This window comes from Rhinolophus ferrumequinum, chromosome 5 (genome assembly GCF_004115265.2).
Source record: "Rhinolophus ferrumequinum isolate MPI-CBG mRhiFer1 chromosome 5, mRhiFer1_v1.p, whole genome shotgun sequence".
In the NCBI taxonomy this organism is placed as follows: domain Eukaryota; kingdom Metazoa; phylum Chordata; class Mammalia; order Chiroptera; family Rhinolophidae; genus Rhinolophus; species Rhinolophus ferrumequinum.
The window spans coordinates 24,945,572-24,964,543 of NC_046288.1; the positions used below are offsets into that span (position 1 = coordinate 24,945,572).

An 18,972-nucleotide genomic window follows, 5' to 3' on the forward strand; every position below is an offset into this window, starting at 1 on the left:
CTTAAATGACAGAGAATTAAAGATTGCATTTGTGAAAAAACTCAACAAGATGAAAGAAAACTGAGATAGGCTATTTAATGAACTCAGAAATAAAATCAACTGACAAAATGAATATTTTACCTACAAAATTGAAATTTTAAAAAAGAACCAAATAGAAATTCTGGAGAATAAGAACTCAGTAAAAGAGAAGAATAATGAAAAGAGCCAGCTTAGGATATAGAGCTGATCAGATGGAGGAAAGAATTAGTGATACCAAAGATAACATCTGGAAATGATGCGGATGGAAGAAGAGAGAGATTTGAGAGCTTTTTTTTTTTAAAAAAAAAAAAAAAAGGAAGAACTCAACAAGAACTTTCTGACTCCATCAGAGCAATATGAGAATAATGGTTATACCAGAAGGAGAAGAGAAGAAGAAGGGTATAGAGAGTCTATTTAAAGAAATGGTCAGTGAGAACTTCCCAAACTAATGGAAATAATTAGATCCTTGAATTCAAGAAGCAAACAGAATGATAAATTACCTTAATCAAAACAGGCCTTCTCCAAGACATATTATATTGAAGCTATCAAAAATTAATGACAAAGAAAGAATTCTCAAGGCAGCCAGAGAAAAGAAGATGGTAACTGAAAAAGAAAGTCCGTTAGATGATCATCAAACTTTTCAGCAAAAACTCCACAAATCAGAAGGGAGTGGATTCAAGTATTCAAACTATTAGGATAGAAGAAAAAAATCACCAGCCTTTAGATATGAAGGAGTAATAAAGTCCTTTTCAGACATACAGAAGCTGAGGAAACTTTCTACCCCAAGGCCTGCATTACAGGAAATACTGAAGGAGGCTATTAGACCTGGAACAAAAAGACAAAAGGATACAAAACTATGAGCAAGATTACTAACAAACAGACAGAAGTAGGAAATGGCAACCCTTACAAAGAATTGGCCACCATACACTTAAACGTAACATAAAGGGTAAAGAAGATAAAAACAGAAAAAAGGAAAATGAGAAGAAGACAATTTGCTATTGCAACTCAGAAATGAACTCACAACATAAATCGGGATAACAAAAACATAAAAGGAGAGGGAGAGAGTAAAGGTGTGAATTTGCAAAGGGGAATGGAAATAAGATGCATACTGAAGAAAAAGAATTACTGTATATATGAAACTTTATTTTACACAAACTTAATGGTAACCACTCAAAAAAGAATAAAAAAAAAATCCAGAACTGAGACATATAACACAAAAAGAAGAAACAGAGGAAAAAGTCATAGAATGCCATCAAACTAAAATAACAGAAAGAAACAGAAAGGCAAAGAAACAATGGAGACACTGAGATGCCAGAAAACAAAAGATAAAATGGCTACAGGAAATCCTCATACATCAGTAATCACCCTAAATGTAAACTGAATGAACTCATAATACGAAGGCACAGAGTAGCAGACTGGATCACCAAAGAAAACCCAACCTGGATGGCTGGTTAGCTCAGTTGGTTAGAGCACAGTGCTCTTAACAACAGGGTTGCCAGTTCGATCCCGCATAGGCCACTGTGAACTGTGCCCTCCACTAGATCGAAACAACTATTTGACTTGGAGCTTATGGGTCCTAGAAAAACACACTTTTAAAAAAAACCAAACAAACAAACAAGAAAACACACAAAAAAACAACCATATGCTGCCTCCAAGAGACACATCTCAGTTATAAGGACAAATAAAGACTCAAAGTGAAAGGGTGGAAAATGAACTCCAAATGGAATCCAGACAAAAGTAGGTGTAGTCATACTTATATCTGATGAAAGAGACTGCAAGATAAAAACGGTAACATGAAACAAAGACAGACATTTTATAATAAAGGGGACAATATGTCAAGAAGACATAACAATTATCAATATTTATGCTCCCAATCAGAAAGAACCAAAATATATAAAGAAACTACTAACAGAACTAAAGGGGGAAACTGACAAAAACACAATTATAGTAGGGGACCTAAATACATCATTGGCAGCTATGGGTAGATTATCCAAACAGAAAATCAATAAGGAAATATCAGCCTTAAATGACACAGTAGAACAAATGGACATAATCGACCTTTATGGAGCATTTCATTCGAACACCAGACTATATATTTTTTTCTTGTGTGCATGGAACATTCTCAAGGATAGATCATATGTTGGGACACAAAACTAGCCTCAGCAAACTCAAGAAGAATGAAATCATACCAAGCATATTCTTCGATCACAATGCTTTGAAATTGGAGATCAGCTGCAGAAAGAAAGCGGGTAAAACCACAAACAAATGGAGGTTAAACAACATGCTACTAGAAAGTGACTGAGTCAATGAAGAAATAAAAGGAGAGATCAATAGATACGTAAATACAAATGAGAATGAAAATACATTGTATCAAACTTATTGGGATGTGGCGAAAGCAGTATGAAGAGGAAAATTTATATCATTACAGGTCTATCTCAAGAAACAAGAAAAATCCTAAATAAATAACCTAACATTACATCTTAAAGAACTAGAAAACAAAGAACAAATGAAACCCAATATCAGCACAAGGAAGAAAATATTAAAATTAGAGTAGAATTAAATAACATAGAGAAACAAAAAGGCAATAGAAAAAATTAATGCAAGAAAGACCTGGTTCTTTGAAAAGATTAATAAAACTGACAGGCCCTCGGCTAGACTCATTAAGATAAAAAGAGGAAAGGCACAAATAAACAGAATCAGAAATGAAAGAGGAGAAGTTACGATGGATACAACTGAAGTACAAAATATCATACAAGAATACTATGAAGAACTACATGCCACCAAATTCAGTAACGTAGGGGAAATGGACATGTTCTTATAAATATACAACCTTCAGAAAATCTAAATAGACTGAGCAATAGTAAGGAAATTGAAACAATCATCCAAAGACTCCCCAAAAGCAAAAGTCCAGGACCAGATGGCTTCCCTAGTGAATTCTACCAAATATTCAAAGACGATTTAATACATCTCTTCCTCAAACTTCCAAACAATTGAAGAGGCAATAACTTCCCAACTCATTTTATGAGACTGACATTTCCATAATACCAAAACCTGGAAAGGATAATACGAAAAAGAAAACTACTGACCAGTATTTCTGATGAATACAAAAATAAAAATTCTAAACAAAATACTAGGAAATTGAATACAGCAACACATGAAAAAGATTACGTCACGATCAAGTGATGTTCATTCAAGGGGCACGAGGATAGTTCAACATACGCAAATTGATCAATGTGATACACCACATAAAGAATAAAAATCATATGATCATACCAATAGATGTAAAAAAACACAAACATTTGACAAGATACAATATCCACTTATGATTACAGCACTTAATAAAATGGGTGTAGAAGGAAATTACCTCATCACAATAAAGGCCATATACAACAAACTCTTAATTAATATCTTAGTTAATATCATACTTAATGGTGAAAACCTGAAAGCTCCCCCTTTAAAATCAGGAACAAGACAGTGATAGACCCTGTGACCACGGTTATTCAACATAGTACTAGAAATCCTAGCTAGAGCAAGCAGGCGAAAGAAAAAATTAAAGACATCCAAATTGTGAATGAAGAAGTTAACTGTCACTTTTTGCAGGTGGCATGACTCTTTATACAGAAAACCCTAAAGATTCCACCAAAACAAAAAAATAAAAACAAAAACAAAAAACTATTAGAAACAATAAACAAATACAGTAAAGTTTCAGGATACTATATCAATGTATAAAAATCCATTGCATTAATATATAATAACAATGAAATTTCAGAAAAACAAATGAAAAAATTCATTTTGCAATTGCAACAAAAAGAATAGAATATCTAGGTATAAACTTAACAAATAATGTAATAGACCTATATACTGAAAACTATAAGACATTATTAAAAGAAATTGAAAAAGACACAAAGAAATGGAAAGATATTTCATATTCATGGACTGAAAGAATCAACACAGTTAAAATGGCCATATTTTCCAAAGCAATATACAGATTTAATGCAATCCCCATCAAAATTCTAATGGCATTTTTTTCAAGAAATAGAACAAATATCATCAGATTTGTATGGAATCACAAAACACCCCAAATAGCCAAAGTAATCCTAAGATAAAAAGAACAAGGCTGGAGGTATCAAGACTCCCTGACTTCAACTTACACCACAAGGCAGCAATAATCAAAAGAGCATGGTATTGGCAGAAAAACAGACACACAGACCAAAAGGAATAGAATTGAGAACCCAGAAATAAACCCACATAAATATTGACAGATAGTTTTCAACAAAGGAACCAAAAATATGCGAAGGAGAAAAGGAAGACAGTTCAATAAATAGTGCTGGAAAAATTGGAAAGTCACATGCAAAAGAATGCAACTAGACTGCTATCTGTCACCGTGTACCAACATTAATTCAAAATGGATCAAAGTCCTAAACATAAGACTTGAAACAATAAATTGCATAGAAGAAAGCATAAGTACTAAACTTATGTGCTTTGGGTTGAGAGAGGATTTTATGAATTTGACCTCAAAGGCAATGGAAGTAAAAGCAAAAATAGACTATATGAACTATATCAAACTAAAAAGCTTCTGCACAGTAAAAAATAAAATAAATAAATAAATAAATAAATAAATAATAAATAAATAAATAAATAAAAATTAAAAATTAAAAAAAAAAGAGGCAACCAACCAAATGGGAGAAGATATTTGCAAACAACATGTCCAATAAGGGGCTAATATCCAAAAAATATAAAGAACTTGTACAACTCAACAACAATAAACAAACAATCCAATTACACAATGGGCAGAGCACCTGAACATACACTTCTCCCAAGAAGACATACAAACTGCCAACAGATATATGAAAAAATGCTCAATTTCACTAGCAATTAGAGAAAAGGAAATCAAACTCACAATGAGATACCACCTCACACCTGTTAGAATGTCTATCATCAACAAGACAAATAGTAACAGGTGTTGGAGAGGCTGTGGAGAAAAAGGAACCCTCATACACCGTTGGTGTGAATGTAGATTGGTGCAGCCACTATAAAAGGCAGTGTGGAGGTTCCTCAAAAAATTAAGAATAGAATTACCATATGACCCAACACTCCCTCTCCTAGGTATATACTTCAAAATATCTGAAAACATTTATCTGTAAAGATATATGTGCTCTGATGTTCACTGCAACATTATTTATGGTGGCCAAGACATGGAAACAATCAAAGTGTTCCTTGATAGATGATTGGATAAAGAAAGATGTGGTACATACACACAATGGAAAAATTACTGGGCCATAAGAAAAGATGAAACCCTGCCATTTGTGAAACCATGGATGGATTTTGAGATTATTATGCTAAATGAAATACGTCAGACAGAAAAAGTCAAGAGCCGTATGACGTCACTCATATGTGGGCTATAAAACTGAAAGCAACAAATGAACAAGGCAAACAAAGAAACAAAAACTCATAGACATAGACAACAGTTTAGTGATTACCAGAGGATCAGGGGGTAGGGGGCATGATGGAATAGGGTAAAGGGAATCAAATATATGGTGATGGAAGGAGAACTGACTCTGGATGGTAAACACACAATGTGATAGATGATGTATTATAGAATTGCATTCTTGAAACCTATATAATTTTACTAAACAGTGTCACCCCCAATAAATTTAATAAAAAAGTAAAAAAAAAAAAAGAAATAATCTCATAAAAACAAGAAGAAAATGGTATTCCAGAAAACAAATATAACTATAAAAAATTCTGAGATTTAACAGAAATATTCCTGTACTCAATTATGAGAATAATTTTCATGGATAAAAAAAAAATATCTTAAAGAATTATGTAAAAATTATTATGTTTTTCTTTTAATTTTATTTCTAAATTACTTTGCATAGTAAAAGCTGGCACTGTGTATATCACTTTAAAGCATCTTGCATTGCCAATGAGTCAATTAAGTCAGGACCTGTGGGTATTTATCTCATTTGTCATGAAGCCTCTCTAGAATATACTCGGGTATCTATTTATGACATGTCCTGTTTTACAACAAAACATGGAAGGAATCTGAATGAGGGCTCATGCTTTTTGGTACATAGGGCAGTGATACAGGAAAGATGAGGTTTCATGATGGCACCCATCCTTAGGAGTGCTACTTCGGACTCCCTACTTCAGTTTCAATCAGAAAAAAAATTGTAAGATTTAGTTGCACTTATGTCTCATTATCTGTTTGCTGCAGGTTGAAAATAATTGCTGAATAAATTAGCATCAGATCAGAGAGTATGAAATTAAGGGCACAAATAAAGTGAGTTGCAACATGGTAAATTTTAAAAAACAAGTTTAAGGCTTCCTAAGCTGAACATCAAGCGCTACATTTATTAAAGGGAAATACATTTCAATTCACATAGAATAACAACAACAAAAAGACGAGAAAGATTTAAAATAATTAAATTTTGCTTTACTTATATGTGTCGCCTCATGATAGCAACATCAAATAGAATATTTGGGTAGGAGATCGGACATTTAAAAACTGTATTCCTCACCACAGTACCATGTTTTGGACTAGAATTCACAGAATTTAGATATTGTTTGTATTGTTTGTTGATATTGACACTTGCTTCTATAAACAAAGTTTTCACATGCAAATAAATTATGTGGCACATTCAGTTGTCTGTCTCAATCTGAGAAGTTTAGTTCTCTTAATTTAGCTCAGTCATATCCAATGCACATGAACAAGTTGTATAATATATTAGGGGTCTATAAAAGAAGATGAATATTAGCTCTAATACATTTTGGATATTGTCCACTAATATCTGATACATTCACTTAAACAGATGGAAATAAATACGCATTCACTATTGCTCACATTGAAGTTCAAAGTGTTTAAGTGAGGTGACTGGATTGGCTTGGATTTAGGTACAATAGGTTTCCATAAATATTTGGGACATGATCTATGATTTCAGGGAGCAGGCTTTTTAAAGCTAGGAAGTTAAAATATACATGCAGAAGAAGCAACATTAAATGGAAAGTTTGAATAAGAGTTTGGGACAAATGAAGCAATGTTATAGACTGTTGCAAAAATCCTTACATAGGCAAACTTTTCAAAAGAAGTAAACATTCTTTCAGGGTGATGGGATTATGGATATTTCATGGAGATGATGAAATCTGAATAGGGATTTGAAGGAATTTAAGAAGCAATGAATATAAGGGTGCCAGTTTCAGAGAAAGAGGCAATGTAGGCAGGGCAAAATATGAGTCACATTAACATGGTCTAGGGAAATGTATATGGAGGAGTTCAGAGCATAGGAAGAGATACAAATGGAAAAGTGATAACTATATATTTATTAAGTAACTAGCTTGTGCCATGCCCATTCTAAAGTTTATCTATATTTATGTCATCTTTACAACATCACTATGATGTATTCTTACTCCACATCATTGATGAAGAAACTAATGTTCAGAATTCTTAACTAACTCGTGCAAAATCACATAGCAGTTTACAGTAGAACCAAAATGAAAATCAAATGGCTAGAGTCACCCACAGTCCATGTTCTTGACAAGTATACAATACTGTCTTCCATAATAATAGTGATCTGGGTACCATCCTAAACATTACATTAACATTACAGAAGGTAGACTGGCTGCCCATGGAGTTTTACATTTACCCTGGATAGTAGGAAGTCATGGTCAGAATTTATTTTGAGGAAGTTAAATTTAGCATGAAGACATGAAATTTGTCAAATATATTCATGCTATTATTATTATGACTGTCATTAAGAACTATATCTTATATTAGATAATACCATTTCTGCATAGAAAATAATATTATTCAATCATTATTATTATGATTCTTGTGCCTGTTGTATCTAGCACCATATGCTATCACTATGTCCTTTCAAGGTCTTTCCTTTGGTAGAATATAGGCTATCAGATAAACTATAGTTAAAATCAAATTGCAGTTTCATTTTATTGTATCTGTGGCAATCTTCTTCACATCATATCTTTATTTCTAATATTCTTTCCCATTCATTACATGGTCTAATTTTTGTAAAATATTCTTATTTTATTCCTTCCAAAAATATAGTTTTTCCTTGCCCTCCATCTGCCTCTCTCTTGTCCCTGTCTCCCATCTTTCTTTAGCAACTTATTTGTTTTGACAAGACCTCAGGCTGTCCTTCTTGCTACAGCAATAGCCTCTTTGAGTTGCTGTAAAAGTTGGTAATAATACATGGGCGAGTGATCAGCTTAAGGAAGAAACACATCTAAGTTTTGAAGAAACCCACATGTCTTGAAGGTTATTTTATTTTTATGCTGCATTCCTCTAGGGGCATTACTGGAGATGTGTATCTCCTTGAGACATGAAGAAAAACAATCTCATAGCAATACAGACTCATTCAAAAGTTCAGCCATTCATTAACATGATACTTTTTGCTGTAGTCTTTTTCTCAAACTTGTGAGAGACTTCTGAATTCTCATTGTTACATACTCTGAATGAATCATGAGTTGGGAATAAACTTGTTATATACTAAATAAGTATTTTGTTTCATCTCTTTTGTCTCTATTTATTGTGAATATGTTGTGTTGTTTTGTTTTCCATATTTGAAAGCTAAATGGAGTAAATGGATATCTAATAAATAAAAATTACTTAGTCGGTTGAGGGTGTTTATTGAATACACATTGTTACCATGCATATTTGGCATATATAGTTTAAAACCTGATTAATAGGGACTAAAAGTTGAACAAACGCTTGAAAGTCTAAAGAATGTTCCTTGCCACAGATGTCAGATGATTTAGTAAATGATATGTAGGGTATGAAGGATGAAGGAAGGAATAAAACTACATATCAATGGCAAAGAAAAAATAGGTTAAAAGAAAATAAAGGCCTCAATTATGTACCACATAAATATTTTATTGTATGACTGAAAAATTATTTGAAATCCTTATATTGGGAAGCTCACCACATAACTACATTTACAAGATACTAACACAATTTTAAAAGAAATGTGGAATTCTAGATATTTCTGAGTGAAAAACATATTTGCTTCAACAAAATAGTCTCAAGGAACTTTTAAAGTCTGCTGAAGCTGTTGCTTTCCCTAGAACTATTAAAATATCTCAATGAAAACAATGAATAAAGGAAATACATCTGGCTGTTAAAGAACTACTTAAAAGGTTCTGAAAAAGGCAGGGCACCTACGGTTGTATTAATCCTATTAAATGTTAAACTTCAATGCCTCAATCAAAACTTTAAAGCTAATATTTCATTATGATAAACAGTAAAGAGAAATAAAATATTTGATACCTTTACTGCCTCTTTTCTCTGGATACATTTTCTCTGGCATTGAATTAATAGTAAATGAGTTAATACTATATATATTTTGGAAAAAAAAGAAATTCAGGTTCACTGAAGATCAGTTCTGACAAGAATCTACTGAAATACAGGACTGTAAAATAAAATAAAATAAAGGATGGTTATTAATTAATATTAGAGAAATAATAAAATTACTATGGCTGAACCCTGGAATGAACAAAAACCTAATAGGAAAAACCCAGATATTCATGATATATACACACATATGCATAATTTGCCATTATACTTACTTTTGGTCACAACACCTTCTAAGTGAATGATGTTAGGATGATCAAACTGTCCCATGATACTTGCTTCACCCAGGAAATCTCTACGTTGCTTTTCTGTATAGCCTACTTTAAGGGTTTTGATCGCCACAGGTAATTCTCTTTTTCCTGGAAGTTTCAAACGTCCACTACAAACTTCACCAAATTCACCTGATGACAAGGATGGAAAAAATACACAAACACTTGAAACACTTACTTTAATAATACTCTAAAGCACACTTAGAATATTAATGTTTAGATGAAATAGAGTTAAAAGGGGAGTCCAAACTTCATTATCAATGGTAAGAGAAATAAATGGTACACTGGAAAAAATCATCTACAAGTGATAATAACACACTTCATCCATCTCACCTACAACAGACCTTAATGGAAATCTTACAAAGAAATTAAAAGCAATTGACTTAAATGATTTCCTTCTTTTTTCTCTTTCTCCTCTAGTAGTGCCACGAATGAGAAAAGGAGAAAAGGTTATAGCAGGACAAAAGGAAACAACTGTAAGGAAGAGATGATTCATAAATACAGAAGGTACCAAAAAATGTATACATACTTTAAAAAAGGAAAAAAAAAAGCTATTAAAGTTGTAATACTCAATATATACTGATAACAAAAGATGAATACAAGTCACGTTTGACTTCTGCAACTACAAGAGGTGCTCAAAGTGGTTACCATCAGTGTCCAGACACTTCTGATTACAGCAAACTACTGCTTGAGCAACGTTCACCGAAGTGTCCACTTGTACACATTTTTTGGCACCCTCTGAAGAATAACTGGGTGCTTGAATTATGTATATATAATAATAAACAGTAGATGGTGAAACACTATGTTTAAATTATACATTTTTGCTGCTTTAATTTTTTATTTCATAAACTAGACATTTGTAGGTTGAAGTATGAGCTACACAGAAGGTAGCATTAAAATATGATCAATTATACACTACTTTGAAAGTGAGTCCCATTACAAAAGATTAAAAACATTCTGTGTTAGATCAGGACATTGACATGACATTCTATAATTAAACACCAGTTAAAAGTCTGTATAAAACACACTGTGGTACCTGCTCCAATAACTCTTTCGATGGTGATGCATGAAGCTTCTATCTCTTTGGCAAATTCATGGACAGCTTGATTGGGATCCTCATAGGTATGTGGATCTATGTAAGTTCTTATTCCTGGCAGTTTAACTGTAAAAATAAATTGGCATTAGAATAGAAGTGCTTGTGATGGATGAGTGAAATTATAAACATTATTAACATGCAACTGTGGCTTAAATCCCTAATTCCTAGAAGTATCTGAGCTGCAAGGACAGACCCTCTCCTGAGTTATCGGAGTTATTTGTTCAGCTATCTCACTTTTAGAATTTTAGAAATCTGTGTGGTTGGCATGTAAAAAAAATGCATATGTGCTGACTCATTTTTCAAACTAATGTTCAGAGAGTCAGTCTCTGAGGGAAACTAAGACAGTTTTGTTTACTAAACTGGCCGATGAAATGCCAGTGATTTATTTGTTGGTTTATTAGTCTATGTCTCACCTAACGTGCCATCAGAGATGATTAATTTTTATTTTACAAAAAATAATTTAAAATAACTTTTCTGGTCCAATAATACTGACATAGAAGTCAAAAGAAAAGAAGAATTTCTACTTCAGTTCTACCTGTTACTATTGGCATTATGCAAGACTTTTAAAATTCTATTAGTCTCAGTTTCATCACACTTAAAAGCTACCGGTATTATCTTTACAGTGTTTTTTGAGGATAAATAACATTAAATAAGCTAAGACTATGAAAAAAGGACTCAACACTTTACAGCATGAATTACGGTTTTAATGATTTTGACTTTTATGGTCATGGTGGAGTGACAAAAACAAAAGAAACTCTTTTTGTCATTTACTTGACAAAAACAACTCACACTGTACTGTTAATGACAAGATAAACACGTTAAAATACCATTAATTAGCACTCATTAGGCTAATTTTTAAAGCTCATTATTAAAACTTGATTGTATGCATTTCTTAAAAGTGTAGTCTTTATTAAGTCATTTGAACCAAGCTTGCTGCTACAAGATCTGCTCAGGGCAATTCCTGATATAAATGCTAGAAAAAGAACAAAAAAATACTGAGAAATTTCATTCCTATAATCTGGTGGTGTTATTTAAAGACAGATTTCTACTGAGTGTTGCTAGGAATTAGAATTGGCCTGGAAGTTTGATATGAAATATAATAACTTTTTATGTTAAGCAAAAAGGTTTTATTTTAATGAATACAATGAAAGTATTCTTTAAAGAATTGAATAAACCGTCTCACTATTGCCTAGAGTCAGCTGGCAATGCCCCAAGCCTATATGCTTTACAGGAATGTAAGAAAACACTTAACATTTTTTTAACATCATATTTTTAGTCAGTTATTACAAATATCACCTGAAAATAAACCAAAATAACAAAAAGTTTCCCCTACTTTGCTATCGTTTGAGTTGTTACAATTTGCTTACTGTGCCCATTATGAAAATGCATCTTTTCCTCTTCTGGATCTTGTTTGGCTTTGCTGTAACCACACCGCCTGGAACAGAGTAAGTTGCAGTTAATCACATCTCCAAGTGGTGAATCACATCAAGCCCAGAAACATGAGATCTAATTGAAATGCGTGCAACCCTAATTAATTTTCACACTAGTTATATGAAGTAACAGCAATACTCTTTTTTGATGTGTCATATTTCTCTTGCCAATATCCCACTCTCATCCATATTTCACTGAGAAGTCTGAAGCCATCCAAACACATGTTTTAACTTCTCTTCACCATAATCATACACCATACAATTTTCGGTTCATTTTCTCTTTTACTTTATTAATTTTTTTTTGCCAGCTCAGAGGCTACTGCCTCTTCCAGAATGAACTCCCAAAATGTCTCTGATCCAATAGTCTCTCACCTTCAGCATCTTACTTTATCATTTGGTTTTATTTTTTTCTCTTGTTTTGTAGTGTTTAGTCGCTCCATTGGCTCTTTTCCACTCACATCCAATCAGATCACTATCAAATTCCCCACAATCTGGATTCTCTTTCAGCTCCACTCACCAAATCTTGGTCTATCATGTTTTTCTCAACTACTTCCTAACTTACAAATCCTTGTAAACTGCTCCTGTTACTTATAAAATCTGTCCTTCTAAAGTTCACTAACAACATGTTCACCTCTAAATCCAATGGCTTTTTTTTTTTTTTTTTTTTTTTAGTTTCTAATCATTCATGATGGACTGGAATCTTTATTTTTTTTGATGCTTTTTCTGCTTTCTTCATTTATATGGACATGTCCATATGTCCTCTGAATGAACTATTTTGGTTCTCTATTGTTACCCATCCATTTTCATCAATTTAATTAATAACATCAAATACTTTACCTAATACCTCTGTTTTAATTCTTTTGCAAGTTATACTCTTATATATATATATACACACACACACACACATATATTAATAGGGATATTCACTGGCATTCAAACTCAATAGATCAGAAAAATAAATCAGTATAGTTCTCTTTATTTTCAGTCTTGATCTACCACTTTCTTTTCCTGTTAATAACACTGCCATGGTCTTGGTCCCTTGAGATCAAAGCCCTATTTTTGTGTACCTCACAACAAATTAGTTGCCAAGTCACAAACGACATGCAACACAAATGTCTTATGATCCATCTCATCCTTTTCATTAGCTCTATTTCTTCTCCAGTTAAGACCTTGTTATTTTTTTTTGTATTTATTATTTATTTTATTTATTTTTATTAGTTTCAGAGGTACAAAACAATGTACTTATATGTGGAATCTAGAGAATAGAATGAGAAAACTAATCAGAAAAAGTTTCGGGGACATAAAGACCTTGTTATTTTTCAGTTGGATTATTAGAGTGCCTCTCAATTGATACCTCTACATTCTATAAGGAAGGGTGCCCTAAAGTATAATAGACATGACCTTGACAAATTACTGTAAATATATTACTTTTCTATTAGCTGTCTCTGGCAAAATCTTCAATAAAATAATAAGGTAGATTCCTAAGTGTAGCCCTAATATACATTTCATAGGTCATCTCCAGCTGTCATCTTTAATTATACTAAACTTTATCCTCAGGTCTCCAAAATATTAGGTTGGTGCAAAAGTAATTGCGGTTTAAAAGGTTAAAAATTGCAAAAGCCACAATTACTTTTGCACCAACCCATATTTTTCCATGCTTCCATGTATTTGCATATACTGGTTCCTGAATTTTGTATGTTCTTCCTAACAATTTCCATTTATCAAAATCCAGTTCAAATTTTGCATTCATTTTTCTTCCTGATACCTCAACTTAAAGCATCCTTTCTGCCTCTGAACCAATAGCCTTCTGTACCCCTCCCTCTCACAGTGTGATTTCCATTCTGCAATGCAACATAGTCACTTGCGTACACTTTTTGCTCTCTTAATACTTGTTAATTTCTTGAATGGTAGCAACTAGCATTCATCTATAAATTTCTGTAGTGGCCTAGGACCTGGCTCAGATTTGACACTAAAAATATTTGTCACATTGATGAATGAATACATGAATGAGTAACTGATATTTTGATTGTGTCTAGACAATGACAAGTATGTGAAGAAGTACACTGATAAATACAAAGTTGATGTGGTGTATCATGAACCATATAACATTAAAACAACTAAAATGAAAATATTTAAATTATTTTTAGTAATGTTCTAAGGAAATGAATTTACTATTCATAAGCTCTTATAACAAAATTGAAATTATTAAACACAAAATTTTTTTATTTCTGTGTAAAGACAATATAGCCAAAATTACAGGTTGATAAAATATTTTCATTACAAAATTGGTTGAAAACTATGTGATCTAAATGAAATGTCCAACTGACATGTACTACTAATAAGGACCAGTCAGTCTTTGGTTACACATTCCCGAATGTTTCTTAAATATGTATGTATTTTGGTATAAAAATGAAACCTATTTTATTCTATATCGTTTCCTAGGGAATAATTACATACATATTATACAAAATAGAAAACACAACCCATCCTTGTGCCATTGTTGAAAAAAAATTATCTTCATTTTTTTTCTTACAGAACTGGCTGTTTATTAATAAACATAGCTAGCAAAATTTGAGTAAACTTGAAGTAATATACCTAATATATACAGTTTTCTTGGGTGAGAAAAATACACAATGGGGATCTAGTGGCTTTTCAAGTTCTATTCATAACACTTAGATGTATTTGTCATTTATGAGCCTTCAAGACATCTTAAGTCTCTTAACCACAGTGAAATGGAGAGAAAAAGCAAATAAAATTATACTGCAATTATATTTGGTCTATTCAAGATAACATTTAAGTTATTTTAATACATTGTTCATAATTTTTCTATATATTGCATCATTCTTTCTTATTTTAATGTATGTACCGCTAGAGAGAAGTTGCTGATATCTTTATTTTACCAATATTCAAAATACAATTGTGAAGTCATCTTGAGATATATGTTATTTAAATAATATTGACAAAAAAAGCATTCCAAAGGGAATTCTAAAGATTTCTAAAAAGCTTACAAATTCTTGCAGTCTACATTAGAATTCAAACATCCATTTCACCTTCAATTCTTTTACCTTCAAAAATAAATTAAGCTTTGGAACTTGTTTCTCAAATAGTCCTTATCATTAAATAGGCCTCATAGATATTTAAATTGCATGCAAATTCCTCATATGAAAATGGAAATGAAACTTTGGATCTCATCTTAACAATGATTTGGGAATACCTTGGTGAGGACCGGTTAACATTTTAATACCTAGGGTGAGAGCCTGGAGGGCAGTAAAACGGAGTTATTTTTAACTATGGGCATCTCTGGAGCTCTATAACATATACGGCTGCATGTCACATTAACATATAAAATTAAGTTCTGGACCTCCTTTCCCCCCCAAAGCATTATTAAAACAAGCCTCAACAAGATACGGTGAGTAAAAGTGCAGCTGGCAGAGACTGGCACTCAAGCAGTGGTTCAGCTTCGCTAACAAAGCATTATGGGAAGCCTGCTTGTTCAGAATCATCTTCTGTACCTTCTTCATTCTTCCAATGCATGATTTTAACCTATCAAACAGTCAATAAACATGCCATTCTGTATATAAATTACACCTCATACCTTCTAGAATCATTTTTTTTTCCTGAATGGAAAATAGTGTCTTCATTTTACTTCAGATCACAATTTTAATGAGCTTTGATATCACTGTACTAAAAATATCTGTCGAGTTTATAATTAGAGAAATCATCTCCTGGTCATTTATACTCATTCTATTCTAGAAAACAATGTTCTATTTTTAGTAGTAGATGTGAACATGAGAAATCACATTATATATGGGCATAATTCATATTCATTAATATTTACTAAGAAGTCCTAGAGAGATGCTCACTGTATAAACATTGCAATGGCTTTATAGGTAATTAAGAAATCAATCTATTCCCTCTCACAGCTATCTTAAGAATTTGGGTAACACATCCTCGATGATAGTAATGCTGATCATAAAATCTTGGCCCCAGCTATAAGGTCCTAAATTTGGATATTTGGAATTTCCACAATACATTAAATAGTAAACAATAATATTTATGTATAGATGCATATGCTAGGGAGAAATTTAGTTCTTACATAGAAATTAAGGACTTGATAATAAATTAGAGGTATAAATGTCAAGCCCTCCAGAGCACTGAGCAAGGCACAGAATCAGTAATCTACTAAATGACACCCTTATGGCGCATGAGGATAAATGAGCGAATGGTTTAGCTGGAGGGGATTGTAGATCCCTGCTCTGCAACAGCCTCCACAGAATCAGATGTTCCCATTGCTTTAGCCTACAGAAATAGGAACTAAATAAACACTTTTTCAACTGAATTTGAAATAAGGTGAGAAGGAGTGCAATGGTATAAGGAGTGGTTTTGAGTTTTGATTTCTTTAGAGAAGTGAACGTAAGCCATCCCTAGCTGAGAAATGAACCCTTCTATATTGTCCCACTATTTTCCAGATAGAGTCAGAAAGCTTTACTTAGACTTTAAAACAAAAATATTCAAAAGGCAACAAATTGCAGCAAACATTAGAGTAGATCTATTTTGCTTATGAAAACTAAAAGCTCCTTGTAATGTTAGCCTTTCTTCTCCATATCTGTACTCTCTCTTGTTCTGGTGTAATAATAACCTCAACACTGCATAATGTTGTATTTAAGAATCTTATTGCTGGAATCTTGAAAAAAATAAGTTAAAACTTTTTGGGAAATAGTTTGACTTTTTCACTTCAGGATTCTCTCCAACTGAACAAAGGTAGTTTTAATAAAAAGCTCAGCTAACTCAGTCTCAAAAAATAAAGAAGCATATATACATTTGTTCATTAATATATCTAATAAATACTGGAATTAGATTAAGTTTTGTTTTATGGGACTACATTCTTTGAAGAATGTGAGTGAACATGCAGTAAATGGGACATTGGATATTTTAGGCCACCATACTAGTAAGATATTAAGACTTTCATTCACATATTCTTCACTTGTTTACTTGGGTACTGAGGTTTTGACTTTCTTACCCAGGAAGATAGGTAGAAGTAAGTTACACACACACAAAAAAATGCAACTAATCTATTATTGTTACTGAAAATTCTCAAATACTTCTCAAAGGAAATGTACTCATGTTGAAAAATAGAAAGATGAACAATTTCAAATACCTCAAAAATCTCAAAGATGAATTATAGATATTTCAATATTGAGTTAAATTTTAATTGACTTAGAATTTTGATATAAAAACACATTTCATAAAGGATGATATGTGTGGATTAAGTCTCCTTGTTTTCAACAATTTTGTCCTAATGATAGAATAGGTAATTTTCTATTAATTTTTAAACTATTTCATGGATGTGAAAATTGGATATCTCAATTAGAGTATGTCCACTTAATATGTCTTATAGTCTAAGATTCCCAATAAAAAAGGATTTTGGAGTAATTTACATATGAAGTCTTTAATTGGAATTTAATATATTTTACATATATTGCAGGCAACCCTCACATCTGCTGGCCCAGAACACTTTAAATGGGGATCTAAAATTATTACAAATGGATGACTTTATTTTCTGTATCTTTAAAGAAATTTTCAGTTAAAATAGAGAAAGAAAGATGTTTCATTGAAAAATTAAGATAGTTAATGTTTCAATGTAATTCATGATACTTTTGGTCAGAAAAATGTTTATTTTTTCTATATAAACATCTCTTTAATATAAGACAGAGTGTATCCCTTGTGTCTCTGATTAAAAATATAATTAAAACTTTTACATTTTATTTAATTGTGATTATAATCAATAACATTAAACTTACTATCTTAAATATTTTCAAGTGTGCAGTTCAATTGTGTTAATTATATTCAAATTGTTGTACCACAGATCTCTGGAAATTTTTCATCTTGCAAAACTGTAACTCTATTTCCTAAAAATCACAGAATAGGTAAATGAACAAATTAAGAATTTAATATCTCTACTTTCAGAAGAGTGAACTTCATTACCCTTGCCACTTGAACCCCTCAGAAGAAGCAGTAAGTGATATGAAAACACTGAAAAACATAAAAACTTACAAACGAAGAAACTAGTTGGACATCACATGTTTGAATTTAAGAGATGCAAGAAAAAGTTACTTTGGGGCTATGGGATATTTCAGATAATTATAATAAATAGTATGCTATAAATATATATCAGTTTCTGTAAGCATAAGCATAAATGAATCTCAAGGGATACATTATATGGTTATTTTTAAATTACACATATTAATATCTTATTTACATTAAAAACAATCAATTCAACACTAAATGTTTATAAAAATAGATTTTTTGAGAAGTTAACCAATTATTAGTCTCAAGCCAGTTGTAATGGCTTAAAGTCAAAGATCACTAAAAAAAAAAAAAAAAAAAACTCTGCTAAAACTGTAGGCAGTATGGGATATAGGGTGCCTAAAATCTAAGGCATTTAAGTTTCATTCAAAAATATTACAGAAATAGCTTCCATCACTGGGTAGATTTCAGTCAAAGCAGGAGAAATATTTGAAATATTAACATTTTGTGCACATGTACGAAATTGCACAATAAAGTGGGTTAACTAGAGTGAAAAATAATCTGAGATCAAAGGTGGCAGCATTCAATTACCAATTTCATCTTATAAATGGCACACCATACATTTAAAAAATAATGGAGCAAAATTTTCTGGTGGCAAATATGACAGAATGAAACTCAAAATTCCACAGCCTTGCAGGAGCTTTAATATAGTTACATTGCAGAACCAAAAATCTAGATCAATGGTTTCGAAATTATGCTTTTCAGACC

The 18,972-nt window shown here is 31.9% G+C and overlaps 1 protein-coding gene across 8 annotated transcripts in view; it reads right to left on the reverse strand.

The window, feature by feature from the left end:
- EPHA5 (EPH receptor A5) overlaps positions 1–18,972 on the reverse strand; it is a 339,363-nt gene that overhangs the window by 42,395 nt on the left and 277,996 nt on the right. For all 8 annotated transcript variants that reach the window (XM_033106462.1, XM_033106465.1, XM_033106466.1 and 5 more), the window contains 3 exons: positions 12,115–12,182; positions 10,688–10,813; positions 9,598–9,783 (listed from right to left, as the gene is read on the reverse strand). In XM_033106462.1, coding sequence (XP_032962353.1) covers positions 9,598–9,783; positions 10,688–10,813; positions 12,115–12,182 — 380 coding nt within the window. The remainder of the gene's footprint in view (positions 1–9,597; positions 9,784–10,687; positions 10,814–12,114; positions 12,183–18,972) is intronic.